At 44.3% G+C, this 19,799-nt stretch overlaps 1 protein-coding gene across 1 annotated transcript in view; it reads right to left on the reverse strand.

Annotated features, from left to right (window-relative positions):
* The window catches only part of acvr2ba (activin A receptor type 2Ba), a 62,769-nt gene extending 43,268 nt beyond the window's left edge, over window positions 1-19,501 (reverse strand). The window contains 4 exon segments of the mRNA XM_060045732.1: window positions 17,241-17,669; window positions 17,727-17,945; window positions 18,173-18,729; window positions 19,438-19,501. Of these exon segments, the coding sequence (XP_059901715.1) occupies window positions 17,241-17,669; window positions 17,727-17,945; window positions 18,173-18,729; window positions 19,438-19,501 (1,269 nt within the window).
* Between the last annotated feature and the right edge of the window lie 298 nt (window positions 19,502-19,799).

Consider the following 19,799-nt stretch of genomic DNA (forward strand, 5'->3'; position numbering starts at 1 on the left):
AAGGGCCATGAGCGCATTTGAATCTGACGAGTTGATATTTTGACAGGGCATTTGCAGTCTTCGATGAAACAGATGCATGACCACATGAATTTCAAACGTCAAATTGCTCAGTTTATGGCCAAATAATATGATATTATCGTTATCGACTTGTGTTCCTAATATGCATGTGTCCCCCCGTTAATATACATTGCCATGGACTGTATTATGAGTTACGTGTTTAGGTTGCGTGTGTTTAAGCAGATGGACGCACACATTTATTCATTATTTGACACATACACACACGCGCGCCCGCATTCATTCATTCTTTTTCATACTCACTCACGGTAATACAATGTTTTCTCACGATCAAATACTCAACAATTCTAAAAGTTATGGGCTTGTACACAATGTCTGTATCAAGAAAATATGTGTTTGCTGTACGGTGTTTGCAGATGCATTGATTTAAAAGTACAACTTATTACCGCTGTATCAGCTGTTCTTTCCCAAATAATTTACCAAGAATGTGTGGCTAGGTAGATGAGGGAAGCAACGTGTAGGCCTATGCGCAAGGTGCAGAAGCAACATTATGCATGCGCCCTTAAAATAGCATCTGAACAACGCGCCACTGACTTTAAACCAGGTATTTCCTGGTTTGTGGCGGAATTGTTTTCCGAAACTGCAAAATAGCACCAGGGAATGTTTGCGCCAGAACACGCCTTCTCCTTTTGCCGAACCGCCCCTTGGGGCGCAAGATCATTCCCTAATTTACTGACGCATGGCGGTGGAGGGAAAAGAACGCTCTGCGCCAGTTGCAAACTAGCAACGACACATGCGTCAGTGTAGAAAGTAAATTGCCCCGGATGCAAGATAGGGCCCATAATCTTAGCTAAACTGAAGAAAAGCATCGATGAGAGCAGGGATCAGAGAATCACAGACAGTTCTGGAAGAGATTGTGACACATCCTGGTGGATATCTATGCAAAGATAGACACTTAAAACACACACACACACACACAAACACACACACACACACACACACACACACACACACACACACACACACACACACACACACACACACACACACACACACACACACACACACACACACACACACACACACACACACACACACACCACAGACACAACACATTTCTCAGATGCCTTCTTAGATTCTACTCTCTAAGCCCTCTTCTGTCCTCTCCTTTTAAATCTTCCTCTCCTTTCTTGTCCTCTCTCCACGTTTGCCTTCTGATCTCAACCCCCCCCCCCCCCCCCTCCATACACACTCTTCCTCTTCCTCATCTCCCCCCACCTGCCTTCCCTTTCTCCTCTCCTCTCATCTTCGCCCTCTAATGTTTTATGACTTGGCCTCGCGCATGCTTTAATGAGTCACTCACACACACGCACACACACACATCAGAGTGGCAGTGTTATATCAACCACACCCACCCCTCTCTCTATTTCTATGTGTATATCTCCTTTCTTTCTTTCCTTTTTCTCCACTCGCTCTCTCCCTCTATTTCCACCAAGCCTTTCTCTCTCTCAATGCTTCTATCTTTCTTAAACTCGCGTGCTCTCTGTCTCTCCTGCTCTTATTTGCTATCTGTTTGTCTGTCAATCAGTCCTTTTCTTTCTTTCTTCCTCTGCCCCCCACCCCATCTCTCAATCTCTCTGTCAATACCCTCTTTTAAATGTAGGTGAACTCAGAGATCACCGCTATACAGATAGAGGACATATGCTTTTCATGGATCTGTAGCCAAGTTGTAATGTAATTGTCTAGCATGTACTCGGTTTTAGTGCGCTCATGAAAAACAGACAAAGACAAAAGACAAAAAACATAAAAAAAACGTTACCAACGACAACCCTTTAATCAAGACTCTCAAAACCATATTATCTATCAACTCTCTTTGTTTACCTGCTATTTCGATTTTAGGAATACATTTATTCCATAAAACACAAACAATTTATTCACAACTTATATTTTGCCTTTGTTAGATGTGGGTATCACCTCTATCTTCCTGTCATAATTATTTCCTATTAATTTTTACCTGAATGTCATGGCCACACAAAATCCATCTCCTGTGTTTGTTGGGTGATAAAAGTTTAATGTTCATCGGAGGATAGGGACATGATGTTAGAGGTGAAGAAAGGGCGTCCGAGGGATGATGAACAGGAGGAAGAGAGGGAGAGAGTGAGAGAGGGACAGGGGTGGTAAAACAGAGGACAAAGAGACAAATAGAGATGTAACAAGAGGCATAAGAAAGACAGAAATTCAGACAGAGGGAGGAACCTACATACGGACAGACAGACGGACAGACAGACAGACAGACAGACAGACAGACAGACAGACAGACAGACAGACAGACAGACAGACAGACAGACAGACAGACAGACAGACAGACGGACAGACAGACAGACAGACAGACAGACAGACAGACAGACAGACAGACAGACAGACAGACAGACAGACAGAGAGACAGACAGACAGACAGACAGACAGACGGACAGACAGACAGACAGACAGACAGACAGACAGACAGACAGACAGACAGACAGACAGACGGACAGACAGACAGACAGACAGACGGACAGACAGACAGACAGACAGACGGACAGACAGACAGACGGACAGACAGACAGACAGACAGACAGGCAGACAGGCAGGCAGGCAGTGTGATGCTCCGATTGCACTTCATTAAGACACCATTAAGGAAGCGTACGAATCGGCACTGGTCCGCTGGGACACATTAGCGTGTAACAAATTGTCGCTTGAGAATTCCAACAGCAGCACAGTAGCGCTGCGGCTCGATTACCTCCGCCTGAAACCCACAGGGTGAAAGAACGTCCTCACTCTCAGAATCCAGCTCTATTAAACTACAAAAACATTGATCTGTAATCTTAGAGTAGAGAATCACCAATCACACACAATACAACTCTTCCCCGTTCATGTTCCAGAGATTTGTTTTATTGCTGTTCATAGGCATACAATGAAAGGGTAGGGTTAAGTAGAACAGTAGGAAGTTTGGAAGATCATGCCGGTCTTTTTGGGTCATTTTTGGGACGGTACGGGTCCATAACTGGAATAGTCGGGACCAGAGATCCGTGGACCTTGTTCCAGATTGTGGGTTCAAAAGAAATGTGAGGAAGAACAATTTATAGAACTGGAGGCTTCAGGACAAGAGGTACTGGCTGTCTGGGCTGGTCTAATAGAGAGTGATGAGAGGGAGAACTCCTCCGTACCCAGCCATAGACACCCACTAGGATTTATCTAGATGGAGTTTGCAATATAAATACTACTGTAGGCAATGTCAGAACCAGCCTTTATTCTTTAGATCTTCATATCCTCAAGGCACAAAAAGGGAGCTAGGCACAGTTCTGTGACTGCTTGCACCCTATAGCTACTACACTAATACATGTGTAGTAGCTACAGGGCAGTAGTGCCCAAAAAATGAACCCATTGAGATGTATTCTATTTCAAGGGCAAGAACCGTTCCCACTGGACTAGTCTCACAAATCAGACTAAAAATGTATATCGAAACTCGAAGTTGAAATATGGGTGATTATTTCATCCATATTTCCGTATTTGTTTCAATAAATCATGTGGCTTTAGGCGGGCTCTGTATGTACGAAATTAGCAAACATAAACTTGGTTAGCAGTAGTGAACTGTAAAAAGTGTCTGAAAGTGTTTCAAATCAACACTGTGTTGACTGGCATCACACAAACTAATATAGTTTTCTTCTGTAGGATAGCCCCATAAAAAACAGGCAACGAAGTGTCACTCCGCCCCTTGCGTTTCTTGTTTCCGGCCCAGACTCTGTACCATCTCAGCCCAGATGTTCTGCCATAACATAGTAGGACGCCTGGGATTCAGAATACCCTTTGTTACGGCGCGAGGTTGGAGGAGTCAAACGCACGACACAGAGGGTTGTAACAGTACGGATGATTATCCGATGGGAAAGGAGCAGAGGCTTGTTGATGCGGGAGGCCAGACGGATCGGTGGAGGAACCAGGAAGCTGGCGTGGAGGAACACCTGTCCAGGTGGTAGTCTGGCCAGGTGCAGAGGGTTAGAACCCGACAACCTCGAATGCAGGAAGAAAGATACATGAGAACTAGGAACAATGCTAACGGAGGTAGACTGTTTGACGATCTGGCGATGAGTGATTGAGAAGCCGGACTAGATAAACAGGAAAGGTTCATTAAGATGATCCTCAGGTCGGTCTGGTTGAGGTGGAGAAGGAGGACTCCGGAGAAGCTGGAGTCCGCTAGCTCCGCCCATAACATGAAAAAAGACAAAACAAACAGAGTGATCCTAGCTTCTGCTAGACTCTACGGCAGACGCCGTTACACCCTTATACCACTGAGGGACGGAGTTAGGATATGGCTCGATGTTTCAGACCTTTCTGGGGCTCTGGGGCTTCAGTCATCAACAAACCTGCACTCCTGAGTTGAATTTGGGTAAGTTTGTAATGATAAGAACAGTCACATGAAACTAAATGCAAACAATGGCACAATACAAAAAAAATTATCTCGTTTCGCTTGAAGACGTAAGTCTCGAGCGATTTCTAAGTGAACTCGGTTGTTGGTTAGTTTCGGTAAACATAACCCAACCTAACAATGGAAAGCAATGCAACATACAGCGCCTTGTTGTTTGAAGACGTTCTTTATGGTTACTCCAATTTATATCAGGCTGGTTTTACTGAGAAACTCTGTGAACGTATCCAGCTCTGAGATGTTCATCTTTTTTCATCCCTAGTAAAACATGGGGTTACATCACGGTTACAGAGAAAACACAGAGAAAGGACATCGGGCACTCATACAAATATATATGCACACAATAAGAATAAGTATATGTTCATGGGAATACTTTCAGTTTTGAAACACGGACATGGCCTAGAGCTGTCCAGTTCCAAATCTTTTTAAAAGTATAGAATCCATGGTTGAATGCATGTGACTCCTCTAGCTGGAATGATACTTAAGGCAGAAGAACCATTGAGAAAATCTAATTGATGCATAGGCACTCTGCACATATTATATTTGTATGTTTGAGGCACAAAGCAGGGAGTATGTGTTAAGAGTTAAGGTTGAACTAATATATACCTTGGCAAAACAACAATGCATAATATATAATTTGATTATTGATTATTGATTGGAATTCACTTGGCACTGAAGCAATCCACATGAAGACTCAGAGAATGGAAGCGTGGTTTAAATTAAAGAAACAAACCGTTTCTGTTCTTCCTCTTTTGACTGGAAGAATTTTTTTTTGGAGAAGGTCAAGTTGAAAAGTAGAGGGCTTTCTCATTCAAAGGACTGACTCCATGTCTATTTTTGTCTACAGGCGACTGCAGCCATGAAAGCTTTGGCCCTATCCTTAAGTGTTTCTCCTTACATTCCCGTCATTTAGACAATTATCAGCAAATTATCCAGAGAAAGGAATTATTTGACTTTTTCGTTGCTGATTCACAACACGGGGATCATGGATAGATATTAAGATATTCAACAGTCTTTCAAAGATAGGGAAAGAAAAGAGGATAGCTTTGATTGTTTTTTAAATGTAACGCAATACACACCACACAACAAAAGGGGATTTGTGCTGCGTGTGCTCCTGTGTGCAAACAGGGTTCACCATAGACTCCAAAGGAATTGATCTGAGCACTAGTAATCAACCAGGGACAGCAGAGCTCCCAGTGCAAAGCAAACCTCTGAAAGGGGAAGCTAGCGGGCAAGCAATTCATGGACGGGTGCACATTTAAATGCACCGAAGGCAAAACAGCTTGAATGTCCAGGACAAGAACACAGACACACAGGTGTGTTTATGTGTGTGTCTGTATGTGTGTGGATCTAATGAGTGCTGAACCTCAAATTATTAATGTATTTTCAAGCGTGGGATCAAGAGTTGTTTATTGACCATATGGTGCATTCACCTCTGTGTGTGTGGATGTGCATGTGTGTGCATACATGCATGCATGTGTGTGTGTGTGACTGCATGTGCATATTATTGTGTGTTGGGGGCAGTAGTGTTGTGTCAGCATACTATGACACAAAGATTTATTGTTGTGGCGAGCTGTCATACCTCTTCCTGCAGATTAGGTGATGCGTATGTTTGTGTGTTTGTGCGTTTGTGTATGTACTGTATGCATGTGTGCGTGCAGTCACATGCATGTGAACACAGAGTAAACATTCAAGTCAACTTGAATGTCACGCAACGCCTGTGTGTTCTTGTACCGCTGCATGTGAAAATGTGTGTGTGTTTGTGTGTCTGCATATATTTAAACGCATGTGGGCGTGCATTTGTGATAAAATGGGGATAAATCTCATCTGACAGAGTAATGGTTGTGGTGGGGAGTGATCGCAGTAAGCAGCGGTAAGCACTATCTACATGGAGAAAACAGCAGCAGAAAGATGGCCTCTTAAAAACATAGATCAACAGAGAGAGAGAGAGAGAGAGAGAGAGAGAGAGAGAGAGAGAGAGAGAGAGAGAGAGAGAGAGAGAGAGAGAGAGAGAGAGAGAGAGCAGGAGATCCTCTTCATACTTGTTTAATGATTGATTGATCAGTAATCTGTGCATTGTTATTTCTCATTATTATTAAACTATTATTATTGATGTTACTGTTAATTTAAATTAAATTAAGGTAGATGCAGAGAGCGGGCGAGTAAAAGTGAGATAGAGTGAGATAGAGAGTGACAGAAGCAAAAAGAGAAAGAGAGAGATGGACAGAGACGGAGAGACAAAGAGTGACACAGAGTCAAGGGGGAGAGAGTGAGAAAGAGAGACACCCAAACACACACACAAACACATACACAGGGAGATGAACATGGAAGGTGGAGTGAGGTATGTCTTGGGGTTAGCAGGTTTGATACTTGACTGGAAGGTTTCGGGTGCAATCTGCAATCAAAATTCTACATGAAGGTGGGATGCTTACACCCTACCTGCTCATAAATTACATTTGGATCAACATTTCTGCCATATATAATACATTCTCGTGACTTATTATTTATATATTTTGAAGGAAGTGGGAGGCTCACATGTCCTTGGCTGTCAACCCGGTATCATTTAATTTCGTCACTGAATATGAATCTATTGAATCGTGTCCCAGAGACTAGATTTTCTGACTTTTTTCGTGCTACAATGTAAAACCCATGTATTTTGAATGGGATTGTTTTCTGACTATTTTCATGCTGGACGAAAATATATATTAATATCAGACATCCATAGTAATTACTATTTAATCAAAACAAATTTTAAAAGATCAGAGGCAGAATTAGGTGACCTGGTGCTACATGATTAGCACCGGGGCTAATCATACATTTCACACTATTTTCCATTAGAGGATCCTCAACCTCAATATTTCATATGTGAAATGGACGGTATCCACACTCAATAGTAAGAACGTTATTAACTCTATATATTTAGTAAGGTTCAGTGGGTAGTTATCATCATTTCGTAGGGATGCTCCGATTTACAACTAGTTACATTTGGGTACTTGCCGATACCGAGTAGCAATATGTGCACTAGCACTAGTAAAACCATTACAGTTTAAAGAGGCTTTAAACCCACTGACAGAGGGGAATTCGAATACAATGAGATTAAAAAAATCTGTTTTGGGCTCAGAGTTCTAGGAAGGAGGGAGGCGTGTTATCGGCATGGTTACGGCCCACGGCAACTTTAGGATGCTTTCTTAATACCGCCTTTGTGCATAAGTATGTAGCGGTATACTAAAGGTGACCGGGAATCCTAACCCTCGGACGCGGGTATTAAATTAATCTCTGCTCAGACGGGGCTTCACCGCCCACACACCGTAGCGGTATATAATAAGTTTCCGGAAAGCTCAACATTCCCTCGGATGCTACAGTCCAACACTGCCCAGGCTCCACACGTCTCCACAAGTCTACAAATACCGCGGTGCCAGAGTTTTGCAGGCGGTGCCTGCAAACTCTGAGTAGCAAACCCAGATGTATATATGTATTTTGGAAAATCACGCATGGAAATGTACATAAAAAAAATTGTTGCATCGAGATGCACCCCTAATAAAATGGTGCAAATAGATGATCCAATAACCAAGATAATGCTGCTGATGCGTAGCTAAGGACCTAACAAGCCGCAGTGCTTACAAACATTGCAATCATACAGCTAGCAAGACTAGGATGGTGGAAGATGTGATTTCTATAGTGTTAATGTAACTCAGTTTCACTTCTGGAATAGCCACATCCGGTCCGACAGGAAGTACTAACAAATAAAGACAGCTCAATAAAATAAAAGCCTTGGCATAAAAACAGCGACGAATAGGGCCCAGAACAGTGGGTTCACACCAAAAGCGAAGACGTGGTGAGAGTAGATACAGAATTCCAAGCAGGCGGTTGGTTTGAATGGTTTGAATGGCGTTTGGTGTGAATGCATCTTTATTGTGCGTTCACACCAAGACTTTTGTTAAGCATATTGGTGGAGGAGGCGCTCTCTTGTTAAAGGTCCCATGGCATTAAAATCTCACATTATGAGATTTTCTAACATTAATATGAGTTCCCCTAGTCTGCCTATGGTCCCCCAATGGCTAAAACTGGCGTTTGTTGTAAAACGAGCACTAAGTATCCTGCTCGCCTTTGAAAAAATGGAAACTCAGGCACGCTGATTTGGAATGTGGCCCCATATGTCGTCATAAGGGGCCAAGCTACCTCCCCCTTCTATGCCTTGCCCGCCCAGAGAATTTGGCCAGCCAGTGAGACAATGAACTACGACCGTGCGAGCGCCACATGTGTGTGTATATGTGATAACACACACTGTAACGCAAGTGTTGTACACTTCTTTGAGGCATGGCGCTGCCCGCTGCCGAGGCGGTGGTGCCTCGGCAGCGGGCAACGGGCAACGGGCAGCGGGCAGCGACGAGGTGGTTGTGCCTCGGCAGGGTGGCTCCGGCGGGAGTCAATCGCGGGCAACAATCCCATTCTCCTCCATGTCGCGGTTCAGTCTACTTTAGATTGATGTGGAAGCTGAAGAACCAGAGACGTCGGAGAACCGGACGCAGTCGTTTGAGATCATGATATCGTCTGGAGGCGCACACAGCTTTGGCCGTGATAATATATATTATATGATATAGATATCTATTTATAGTAAGATATTATTTAGATATAGAGCTCCAGGACTCCCGCCGGAGGACCCGGAGTGTTCTAGAATATTTACAGAACATGGCCAAAGGCTGTGTGCGCCTCGCCATTTCGATACAACCACTCCAGACAGAGCGCATGGTGCACTGTCAGCAAGCTGCTCAGGGCCACACCCCCACCCTCCTCCTTGACCCGCCTCTCTCCTCCTCATTTGCATTAAAGCTACAGACACTGAAACGGCGCGTTTGGGGAAAGCTCAATATGCGACTGGCTCGTAGTAGCTGTAATTCTGCACAACGGCTGGATTTCGGGGACGTCTTAAAATACTGTGTTAGGGGCCCACTAATATCTATATTAAAGCATCCATAAAGTAGTATGCCATGGAACCTTTAACAACAACGTTTCCTTTCATCAATTCATTCTCAACCATGGCCAAGATAATCACCACTACCACCAGTCTTAATTTCGGACCAGAGACGTCGGAGAACCTAAAGGTTTTGTTTATGGGTTCATAATATCATCCTTGCAGCACCAAGCTTTTGGCCATGATATAATTTATTATATAATATTATATACGGCTCCAGGAGTCCGCAAACAGCAACAATCCCTTTTTCAAATCAAGACAGGAGTAGCAGGGTGGAGTCAAAAGTAATTGGCAATCCAAATCAAACAGAAAAGCACATCACACCACCAACTGACCTACAGAATGTAGATAAAAGCACACAGAAAAACCAGAAACTTAAATATCAGGATCCCTTACACCTGCCTACTGGCTGGGAGGGGCTTCAAAGCTCAAAGTGACTAGTTGAAGAACACATTTAAGAAGCTATACTAACGGAGTGCAGTGACTCTAGCAGTCCCTGTAGAACAATGAGTACACCCTTAATGCTGACATTTGGGGATTGTTATTATTTCTACATGGAAAAACTGTATCTTTCTTGGAAAAGCACCCCCCCCCCCCTCTAGCTCTCCAACAACCCTGGCACCCAGCGGTGGGTAGGCGGGTGAGGGAAGAGTCATTGACAGAGGGCACACCCAAAGAAATAAGAAGGTCAGGGAGGAGAAAAGGAAATCGAAAAAGGTCAGAAAATACATGAGCAAAATGGAAGGGGCGAGAGAGAAAGAGAGCAAGAGAGAGATCATTAGGGATTGTATGACACTACCCACCTGCTCTCACTCTCTCAGACACACACACACACACACCGGCATACACACACAAACACCACACACACATCATTTTAGGACAGACCAGAGGGGTTCGGCTCTTCAGCCTTCGGCCCCCAGTGTAAATCAATAAATTAGGACAACGTTAATTGGTCCAATTAATGCATATGCTAATTACTAATCTGGGCGTTGATTAGCAGAGGTTCCAGGAGGTTGCACAAGGGAAGAAAAAGGAACAGGGATTAATTAGGGGCATGATGTCGAATTCAGCCACACACATCTGTCCATTTATACACACTTACACACACAACCCTGTGTGGAAACAAACCTATCTTGCTGGGCCCGGGGAGGTTAATTAAAACAGATCATTATGGGTTGATTAATTAATAAACACAGAGACGAGCCTGACTGACAGCCCAACATCAGGGAGAACAGCTCCCCACAGACGGAGAGGCTGAGAGGCAGAGCAAGAGAAGCCTCGAGAAAGGGTGAGAAACATGGAGAAAAAGGACTACGAAATAAGGAAAAATTTGTGAAGGCGTCATGGATGGAGAGAGGGAGAAACTGATAGAAGGAGAGGAAGACATGCAGAGGGAAACAGACACAGAGAGGCAAGGTCAACTCAATTTGATTCTGAATTTAAAGGCTTATTAATATGATCCTTTTATGGGGTTGATAATTCAGATGTACGACTAGAATAGGGTTACATTTTTTTTTTTACCCTTAAGGACAATACAAGTCATTCATCCCGTTTGATTCTATAATCTGATCCAGTCTGGTAAAGTTTGCTTTGATGGTCAATGTTTTTTATGTTTAATGGTGTGTGTTGTCAAAGTTTGTATTCCATCATCCTTGTTTGTTGGCGTGTACTAAGTACTGCCAGCATGATCCTGTGTGTATGCCTTTGACTTTGATGCCTATTTTGATCAAGTACCTGTGTGACAGTCCCTGTATCCCTGCAGTCCCTTGTAAAGTGTGGAACACACTGGCCATCTGAAACGTTTGGGGAGACTCGGACGAGTTTGGGCCAAATCTGCTACTTGCAAAAGCATGCTCCCAAAAAAATAGTTCCTCAGTAAATCATTGCTCCAAATCTATTTTTAATAATGTGATTGTCACAAGAACTATATATAATTTCTGTAGGCTCTCCGACTATTTTGTCTGTTGAAATCAAATTTTGGATGATGGTGGCGATTCTAGTTGAGATTAACGTGTCATGCAATGTTGGGGCAGGGCAGCTCAGCGACCTCCGTATGTTTATCGCATAACCCTGCAGGCTGCAATAGGAATTGCAATCCGCACTAAAAGACGCTTATATGGTCATAAAGTCTGCCCCTTGGTCATATTCTACAACTGTTGTTGTTTTAACTCAAATTATTCCGCCAGTATCTTTCGTCGTGTCTATATCAGAGTCAGATATGGCAAGTGGTGTTGTACCTGTAATTAACAGTGTTGAGTTTCTGTTAAAAAAAACATTTGAGAGGTTAGAATTGGAGAAGTTAGCCATCAAACAACTTGGCCCTGACAGATCGGACATAGGGGGTAAGAACAAGTTTGTGCACAGGAAAAGGGGAAATATGGACAACGGGCGTGAGTGATGTGAAGCATATATATATATATATGCTTCACGTCACTCACACGTAACTATATACTATATATATATATATATAATATGTAATACAATATTATGTATGTATATATATATACATATAAAAAAACATATACATTTTGAGTGTGGTCACACGCTAGTAGTTTCTGCCCCACTGAAATTTAGGGTCAACGTATGCTACTGTGCATAAAAGTAGTTCCTGTATGGCTGTACTTATTTTCTTACTGTTGTGCTTGAATGGCTGTAGTTCATTTCTGACTGTTGTTCCTTTCTGACAGTAGTTCCTGTATGACTGTAGTTCCTGAATGACTGTATTTCATGTAGGAGAATAGTTCCTGTATGGCAGTAGTTATTTTATGACTGTTGTGTCTGTATGGCTGTAGTTCATTTCTGACTGTAGTTCCTGTATCACTAGTTCCTATGTAACTGTAGTTCCTGTATGGCTGCAGTTCCTTTATGAATGTAACCTGTGTATTACAGCACCAGATATTGCCCAAATTCAGATTGAGAGCCAACTAATTAGCTGGCATCCGTCAGAGCAGCCGCCACCAGTACACATCTATGCTGCCTTCTTTTTTAACGTGTGGGTGCATGCGTGCAGAAGGTTCCTTGGAAACCATTTTTCCCCAATTGGCTTCTGAACAGAGAGCTGATGGTGACCTTTACAGAGGGGCCACAGGAGGGAACACTATTGTCTCTCATGCATGCATCATGTCATCACGAGCACATTCTGCTGCTCCTTACCTCAGACTACCTCGCCCTTCCTCTTGTTTCAATCCACTTTACTTCCCTCCCGACATCCTGACCGATGGGATATTGCTGGAATACTGTGGCTCTTACCTTTGACCGACCCACGGCGTGGGGGCGGATATAAGCTAACACTGCCGTTTTGCTCCCCAAGTTTTCGTTCGAGAGACCTTGGACATGATGGAGGGAGAGGTGGCTCCTCCTTATCTGGCTGGCTCTTTCCAGTTTGGTACTCTAGGCAAGGTTAGGATTTGGTGCCCCCTTCCCCCACAGAGGTTTAGGTCGTTTTAAAGGATATCAGGGGGTTGGCCCCAATGGGCAAAGAACGATACATTTGTTGGGCCCCGATTTTTTTTTCCGGACCCATTTGGGGTCGCCACCTCACGCCGAAGACCCCAAACGTACCCCTCTTCACCACCCAGTCGTTTTACAGTTAAAATACAGCCAAAGAACATCCACTCCAGAATGGTTTCAAGACAAATATATATTTTTCAAAATTGTAAATTCTAATTAAAGTGGGGCCAATTAAAAAAATATGTTTAATCTAAAACATTTCCCCTTTTCAGAGAACATTAGGAACCTCGATTAGGCTAAAGAAGTATTATTTTTCCATTCAAAAATGTGGGTGCAGGTTTGAAAATATTCTGAAAAAAGTCAGACAATCAAGTCACATCTATGTTTTTTATGTTTTTTTTTTTATGTTTTTGAAACATGTTATCATATGATGACATACTTTTTTGTTGGGCTATCCTTTCCTCCTCCACTTTTCTTTTCAAATTTTTATAAATTAGTCACCTGAAAGCTTGGAACTTTTCATTGTGGAAAACGTTGTGAGCATAAAATGAGGAAGGGCGCCTGGCCAAATTTGCCTTTATTTTATTTTTTCCTTTGAGGGCGACCGGCCTCCACCCTCCCCTCCTCCACCCCAGAGGATGACTCTCCCAAGGAGACCTTCTATAAAGCTAAAGCCTTTAGAGAGAGAGAGAGAGAGAGAGAGAGAGAGAGAGAGAGAGAGAGAGAGAGAGAGAGAGAGAGAGAGAGAGAGAGAGAGAGAGAGAGAGAGAATGACTGTAGTCCCCGAATGACTGTAGTCCCTGAATGACTCCTGTCTGACTAATCCTTGCATGACTTTAGCTCTGTAGAGAGGGAAAGAGGACAAAAAAAGAGACAGACAGTCAGATATTTGAGAATGCTTTCATCACAGCTTCGGCCTTCATTGGACTCACTGAACCAGCCAACGAACCATGTACCCTCTGTCTTTGATTATTTTCCAGGAATCCTTCCTGAGATTCCAAATATTCTTAAAAGTGTGAAGTGAGTGGATGAGAGTGGGGCAAACAGTTTGGAGAGTGGATTGAGAAAAGGCTCACGAAATGGAATTGAAGAAGAAGGGAAAGCATAGAAAAGAAGGGAAGAGAATGAATGAGGAGACTGTGGATGAGTAAAAGGTGAGAGAGGGAGGGAGAGTGACCAGAGCAGGTTGAATAATGAGAGTGCGGTAGGTGGGAGCACATAGACAGACTAACAATTTGAGGAAAAGCAAGACGAAAGAGCAGGGATTCTTTCCTTCACTAATGAGGGTCAACACGAGAGAACAATGATAATCGTATTCATAGTGAGAGGAAGAAAGAGTGCGGGAGAAAGAACAAAAAGAATGGAAAGGAGGTCTCCTCACTTACCCTCTCCTTTTAGCGTGACAACATGACAATGACAGTCGTTACATCAGGGCCCCGGCTCCAGTAAGCAGTCATCGGCCCTTGGACCTGCTGTCCTCGGCCTTCAAATCAGACCCGGGTTTAAGGGCTTCTCAGCAAGGCCGTCCATTGCCATGCCGCCGGGGACCTCGTAAACAATTTACACCTATATTGCTGTACAGCAATAAAGTAGCATATCTTTATCCCTGTACTGCAACGACGTACCACATCTGTATCACTACACTGCAGCAGCAGCTATATTGCTGTACTGTGGTAAAGTTCATTTACTTTATCACTATACTGCCATAAAGTACCACACCAGTTTCGCTGTACTATGGTAAAGTTCCAAGACTTTATCATTAAACTGCCATAAATTACCACACCTGTTTTGCTGTACTGTGGTAAAATACCACAACTTTATCACTATACTGTACCCCATCTGTGATACACTAACATATCTATCCCACTGTACTGTGATACAGTACACCATCTATATCACTGGACTGTGATAAAGTACCATATATATCCCACTGTACTGTGATACAGTACCCCATCTGTATCACTGGACTGTGATAAAGTACCATATCTGTATCACTGTACTGTGATTCCCTACCATGTCTGTACCACTGTACTGTGATACAGTACCCAATCTGTACCACTGTATTGTGATTCACTACCATGTCTGTGTACCACTGTACTGTGATACAGTACCCAATCTGTATCCCTGTACTGGGATAAAGTACCATATCCGTATTTACTGTGATACAGTACAATATCTGCATTGCTGTACTGTGAAAAAGTACCAAATATGTACCACTCTACTGTGGTACCATATCTGTATCACTTTACTGTGATGTCGTCCCAAAGCGCTCTCCTTGTACTGTGATAAAGTATCACACCGTGTCACTTTAATGTGATAAATACCACATCTGTATCACGTTACAGACACTGAACATATCCAAGAATTTGTGTGTGTTTGTTTGATGAGTTATACTGAAAAGTTGCTACTCTCGGTAGTGCCTTGATACCAATGCACACAGGAGGGATGCTAACCCCATCCCAAAATATCCCAGATGTTGACGCTACAATACTACTATTCAGTAGCGTGCGGTGACCCTAAATTTCAGCGGGGCAGAAACTACTCGTCTATGACCACACCCACAATTTATGTTTTTTTGATATGTTGTACATTATATCCATATTTTGTATTGTATTATATCTTATTATATATATATATGATTGCTTCACATCACTCACACCCGTGGTACATAAATTCCCTTGTCCTCTTTGCTCGCACAAAAAGTAGACATGGGAAACAAAAAACAGTGTTTCTCTTTGAGCAACAACATAGCCATTCTTTCTTTTCTTACCATGCTCGAGAGAAAGTTCTGTTGTAAGTTTTCCCCCTATCCTTCGTTTGTTGGATATTGTTTGTGTCCGATCTGTCCGGGCCAAGTTGTTTGATGGCTAATTTCTCTTCCAATTTAAATTTCTCAAATGGTGTTTTTTTAACAGAAACTACAACACTGTTAATCACAGGTGCAACACCACTTGCCATATCTGCATCTGATATAGTAACGACGAAAGATACTGGCGGAGATTAGTTCTAGATTATGACCATGGGGCAGATTACTTTACGACCATATAGGCGCGGATTGCAATTCTTATTGCAGCCTGCAGGGTTATGCGATAAACATATGGAGGAACACGGCCACTGAGCTACCCTGCACCAACATTGCATGACACGTTCAACTCAAGTAGAGTCGCCACCATCATCAAAATTTGATGTCAACAGACCATACATTTTCGGAAAATCTACAGAAACTAGATAGTTAATGGGACCATCACGTTATTAAAAATAGACTTGTAGCAATGATTTACTGACAAACAATTTTTTTTGGGAGCATGCTTTTGCAAGTAGTTCGCTGCCCCACCTGCTCATATGGGCGGCACGCGCCTGCTACTATTGCTTACTATTGAAACGACCAACAGTTGTAGAAATATCAATAATAAGTATAACCGCAAGCGGTGATTAACGGGGTCCGAGCAAAATGAAAAGTCAAGAACACACTAATGTAAGATATATAAATATGATGTATAATTTTGAAGGAAAGATGTTGATGTTCCCCTTAATGGCATACTGTGCCTCGGCTTTCAGGTGACTTGGCTGCAGAGCAGTGGCCGAATGTGATGTTCAGCTTGTTCATAATTGTCTAATCGGGTTTCGAACTCTCAAACTAAGGATCACCAGTACAAGGCATTATCCCATTGAGCCACTGACAAACCCTCATTCAAAATGTCTATTGATAAGCACACATCATCCAGAAAACTCCAAGCAAACATTTCTCAAATTAATTAAGGGCTTTCTTAATAGAATAGAATAGAATAGAAAGCCTTTTATTGTCATTGCACGAGTCAAGTACAACAACATTTTTAGTAAGCTTTCCCAATTGGTGCATTCGAGAAAATAAATAAATATGTAAGTAGAACAAGAACAACAGTATACCAAATAGAAATGTAAATAATGTAAAATAGATAATAAAGTAAAATAAAGTAAAGTACAATACAGCAGTGGGAGGTTAGGGGGGGGTCAGTCAGTCGGGGGTCAGTGCATGTGTGTGTTCAGGGTGGATACAGTTTTTGGGAAGAAGCTGTCTCTGAACCGTGAAGACCTGGTTCTGATGGACCTATAGCGCCTGCCAGAGGGCATCAGGTCGAACAGGTGAAAGCCAGGGTGGGAGCTGTCCTTTGTGATTCTCTCCGCTCTGCTTAGGCAGCGGGAGATGTATATGTCCTTCAGGGAGGGGAGGGGGCAGCCAGTGATCCTCTGTGCGGTGTTTACCACTCCCTGGAGTTTCTTCCGCTCTGCCTCAGTGCACTGTGAAAACCACACTGAGATACAGAACGTCAGAAGACTCTCGATGGTGGAGCGGTAGAAGGTCACCAGCAGCTTCTCTCCCACGTTGTTCCTCCTGAGCACCCTGAGGAAGTGAAGCCGCTGCTGAGCCTTCTTGACAACCGCCGCCGTGTTGGCAGTCCAGGAGAGGCCAGCAGAGATCATGGTGCCCAGGAAGCGGAAGGTGTGGACTCTCTCTACACAGTCACCGTTGATGTAGAGGGAAGCCGGGTCTGCTCTGCTTTTCCTGAAGTCCAGGATGATCTCCTTAGTTTTTGTGATGTTCAATGCCAGGTTGTTGTCTGAACACCACAATGTTAACTTCAGGATCTCATCCCTGTAGGCAGACTCGTCTCCCTCTGAGATCAGTCCCACCACCGTTGTGTTGTCCGCGAACTTCACTATGGTGTTGCTGGGGTGGGTGGGACTGCAGTCGAAGGTGTACAGAGAGTACAGGAGTGGGCTCAGCACACACCCCTGTGGAGAGCCTGTGCTGAGGGTGCGGGTGGAGGAGAAGTGGGGACCGAGTTTCACCTTCTGGGGTCGATTTGTGAGGAAGTCACTAATCCAGGAACAGGTGAGCGGGTCGAGACCCAGAGCTGACAGTTTGCAGACCAGGATAGCCGGGATGATGGTGTTGAAGGCTGAGCTGTAGTCAATGAAGAGCATCCTGACGTAGCTCTCCCGGTGTTCCAGGTGACTCAGCGCAGCATGAAGGGCTATGGCAATGGCGTCCTCGTGGATCTGTACGCTCTGTAAGCGAACTGGTGAGGATCTAAGGTGGGGGGGACGTAGGCTTTTATGTGGTGTAGGACCAGCCGCTCGAAGCACTTCATAATGATGGGTGTGAGTGCTACTGGGCGGTAGTCATTCAGAGTGTCCGGTGCTGATTTCTTGGGTACGGGGATGATGGTGGAGGACTTCAGACAGGCTGGGATGATGGCCTGTGTCAGGGAGAGGTTGAAAATTGTTGTGAAGACCTGTGAGAGCTGGTCAGCACAGCCCTTGAGGACCTTCCCAGGAAGTCCGTCTGGTCCGGCAGCTTTCCTGGGGTTGACTCCACTAAGCACACGTCTCACATCCTGCACCTGTACAGTCAGTGAGTGGGTGCTGTGAGCTGGTGGGGGCTGGGGTGGTGATGAAGCTGAGGTCTGTGATGTCCTTGATGTCTCGAAGCGGGCAAAGAAGAAGTTCAGTTCTTCTGCCAGCGAGATACTTGAGTTCACAGTTGTGGTGTTGCGTCTCCTGTAGTTTGTCAACTGTTGAATGCCTTGCCACACCTGCCGTGGGTTGTTTTCAGAGAGGTGGTCCTCTATTTTCCTCCTGTAGTCCGCCTTTGCCTTCTTAATTCCCCTCCTCAGGTCGGCTCTAGCAGCGCTGTACTGCTCTCTGTCTCCAGACCTGAAGGCGGCGTTGCGGACCTTGAGGAGCGTCCGGACCTGGCTGGTCATCCAGGGCTTCTGGTTGGGGAACACACGAATGTGTTTGTCCACTGTGACGTTTCCCACGCAGTACTTGATGTAGGAAAGTACAGATTCTGTGTGGACAGCCAGGTCCTGGTGTTTAAAAACATCCCACTCGTGTGTAGGAAACAGTCTTGTAGTTGGGAAAGTGCATCCTGAGGCCACGTGGTGATGGTTTTGGTCTGTAGTGGTGCACTTCTCCTGAGGGGGGTGTATGCAGGGGTAAGGAGCAGAGAGAGGTGGTCTGACTGGCCTAAGTGAGGTAGTGGTAGGCCTATGGCTCTGTAAGCATGTTTAATGTTAGTGTAAACATGGTCCAATGTGTTTTTCCCTCTGGTCGGACACTTCACGTGCTGATAAAACTTCGGCAGGACATTAAAATCACCGGCTATGATGTGAACACCGTCGGGGTGAGCACGCTGCTGAGTGTTTATGGCTTTTAGCAGTAGAGAGAGAGCTATGCCAACGTTGGCATCGGGAGGAATGTAAACAGCCGTGATTAGCACTACTGTTAACTCTCTGGGCAGAAAAAATGGGCGACATTTAACTGTGATGTACTCTAAGTCCGGGGAGCAATGTGTGTCTATAGTTGTTGTGTTTATAGACCAGCTGTTGTGTATAAAGATGCACAGACCACCTCCTCTGCTCTTACCGGAGTCTTTGTTGCGATCCCTGCGGTGGACGGTGCGCCCCCCCCAGCTGTACGGCTGCGTCCGGGATCGACGGGTGAAGCCATGTCTCAGATGTTACAGACACGCAACAGTCTCGTACATAGTGGTTACCGTTGGCGAGTAGTTCCAGCTCGTCCATTTTGTGGGTCAGAGATCTTGCGTTGGAGAGGAACATACTCGGTAGAGGAGGCTTATGTGGGTCTTTCCTCAGTCTTGCCAGGAGGCCGGAGCGACGTCCCCGCTTCTGCTTCCTCTCCCTTCTCCGTCGGCGCCGCCTGCCGCAGCTGATTACGATCCACGGAGAGCCTGGGGGTCTCGCTATCTCATCCGGGATGTTGTTGTGGCAGTGAAAGTCGGCTGTGACCGGTGATTTTCTGTGGAAACCAACGTCCAGTAAAGCCTGTACTTCTACTGTAGCAATTGTTTCCTTGCGTAGTAGACACAAACAAAAACTTAAATAAAAGCATAAAAAA

This window comes from Gadus macrocephalus, chromosome 23, assembly GCF_031168955.1.
Source record: "Gadus macrocephalus chromosome 23, ASM3116895v1".
Classification (NCBI taxonomy): domain Eukaryota; kingdom Metazoa; phylum Chordata; class Actinopteri; order Gadiformes; family Gadidae; genus Gadus; species Gadus macrocephalus.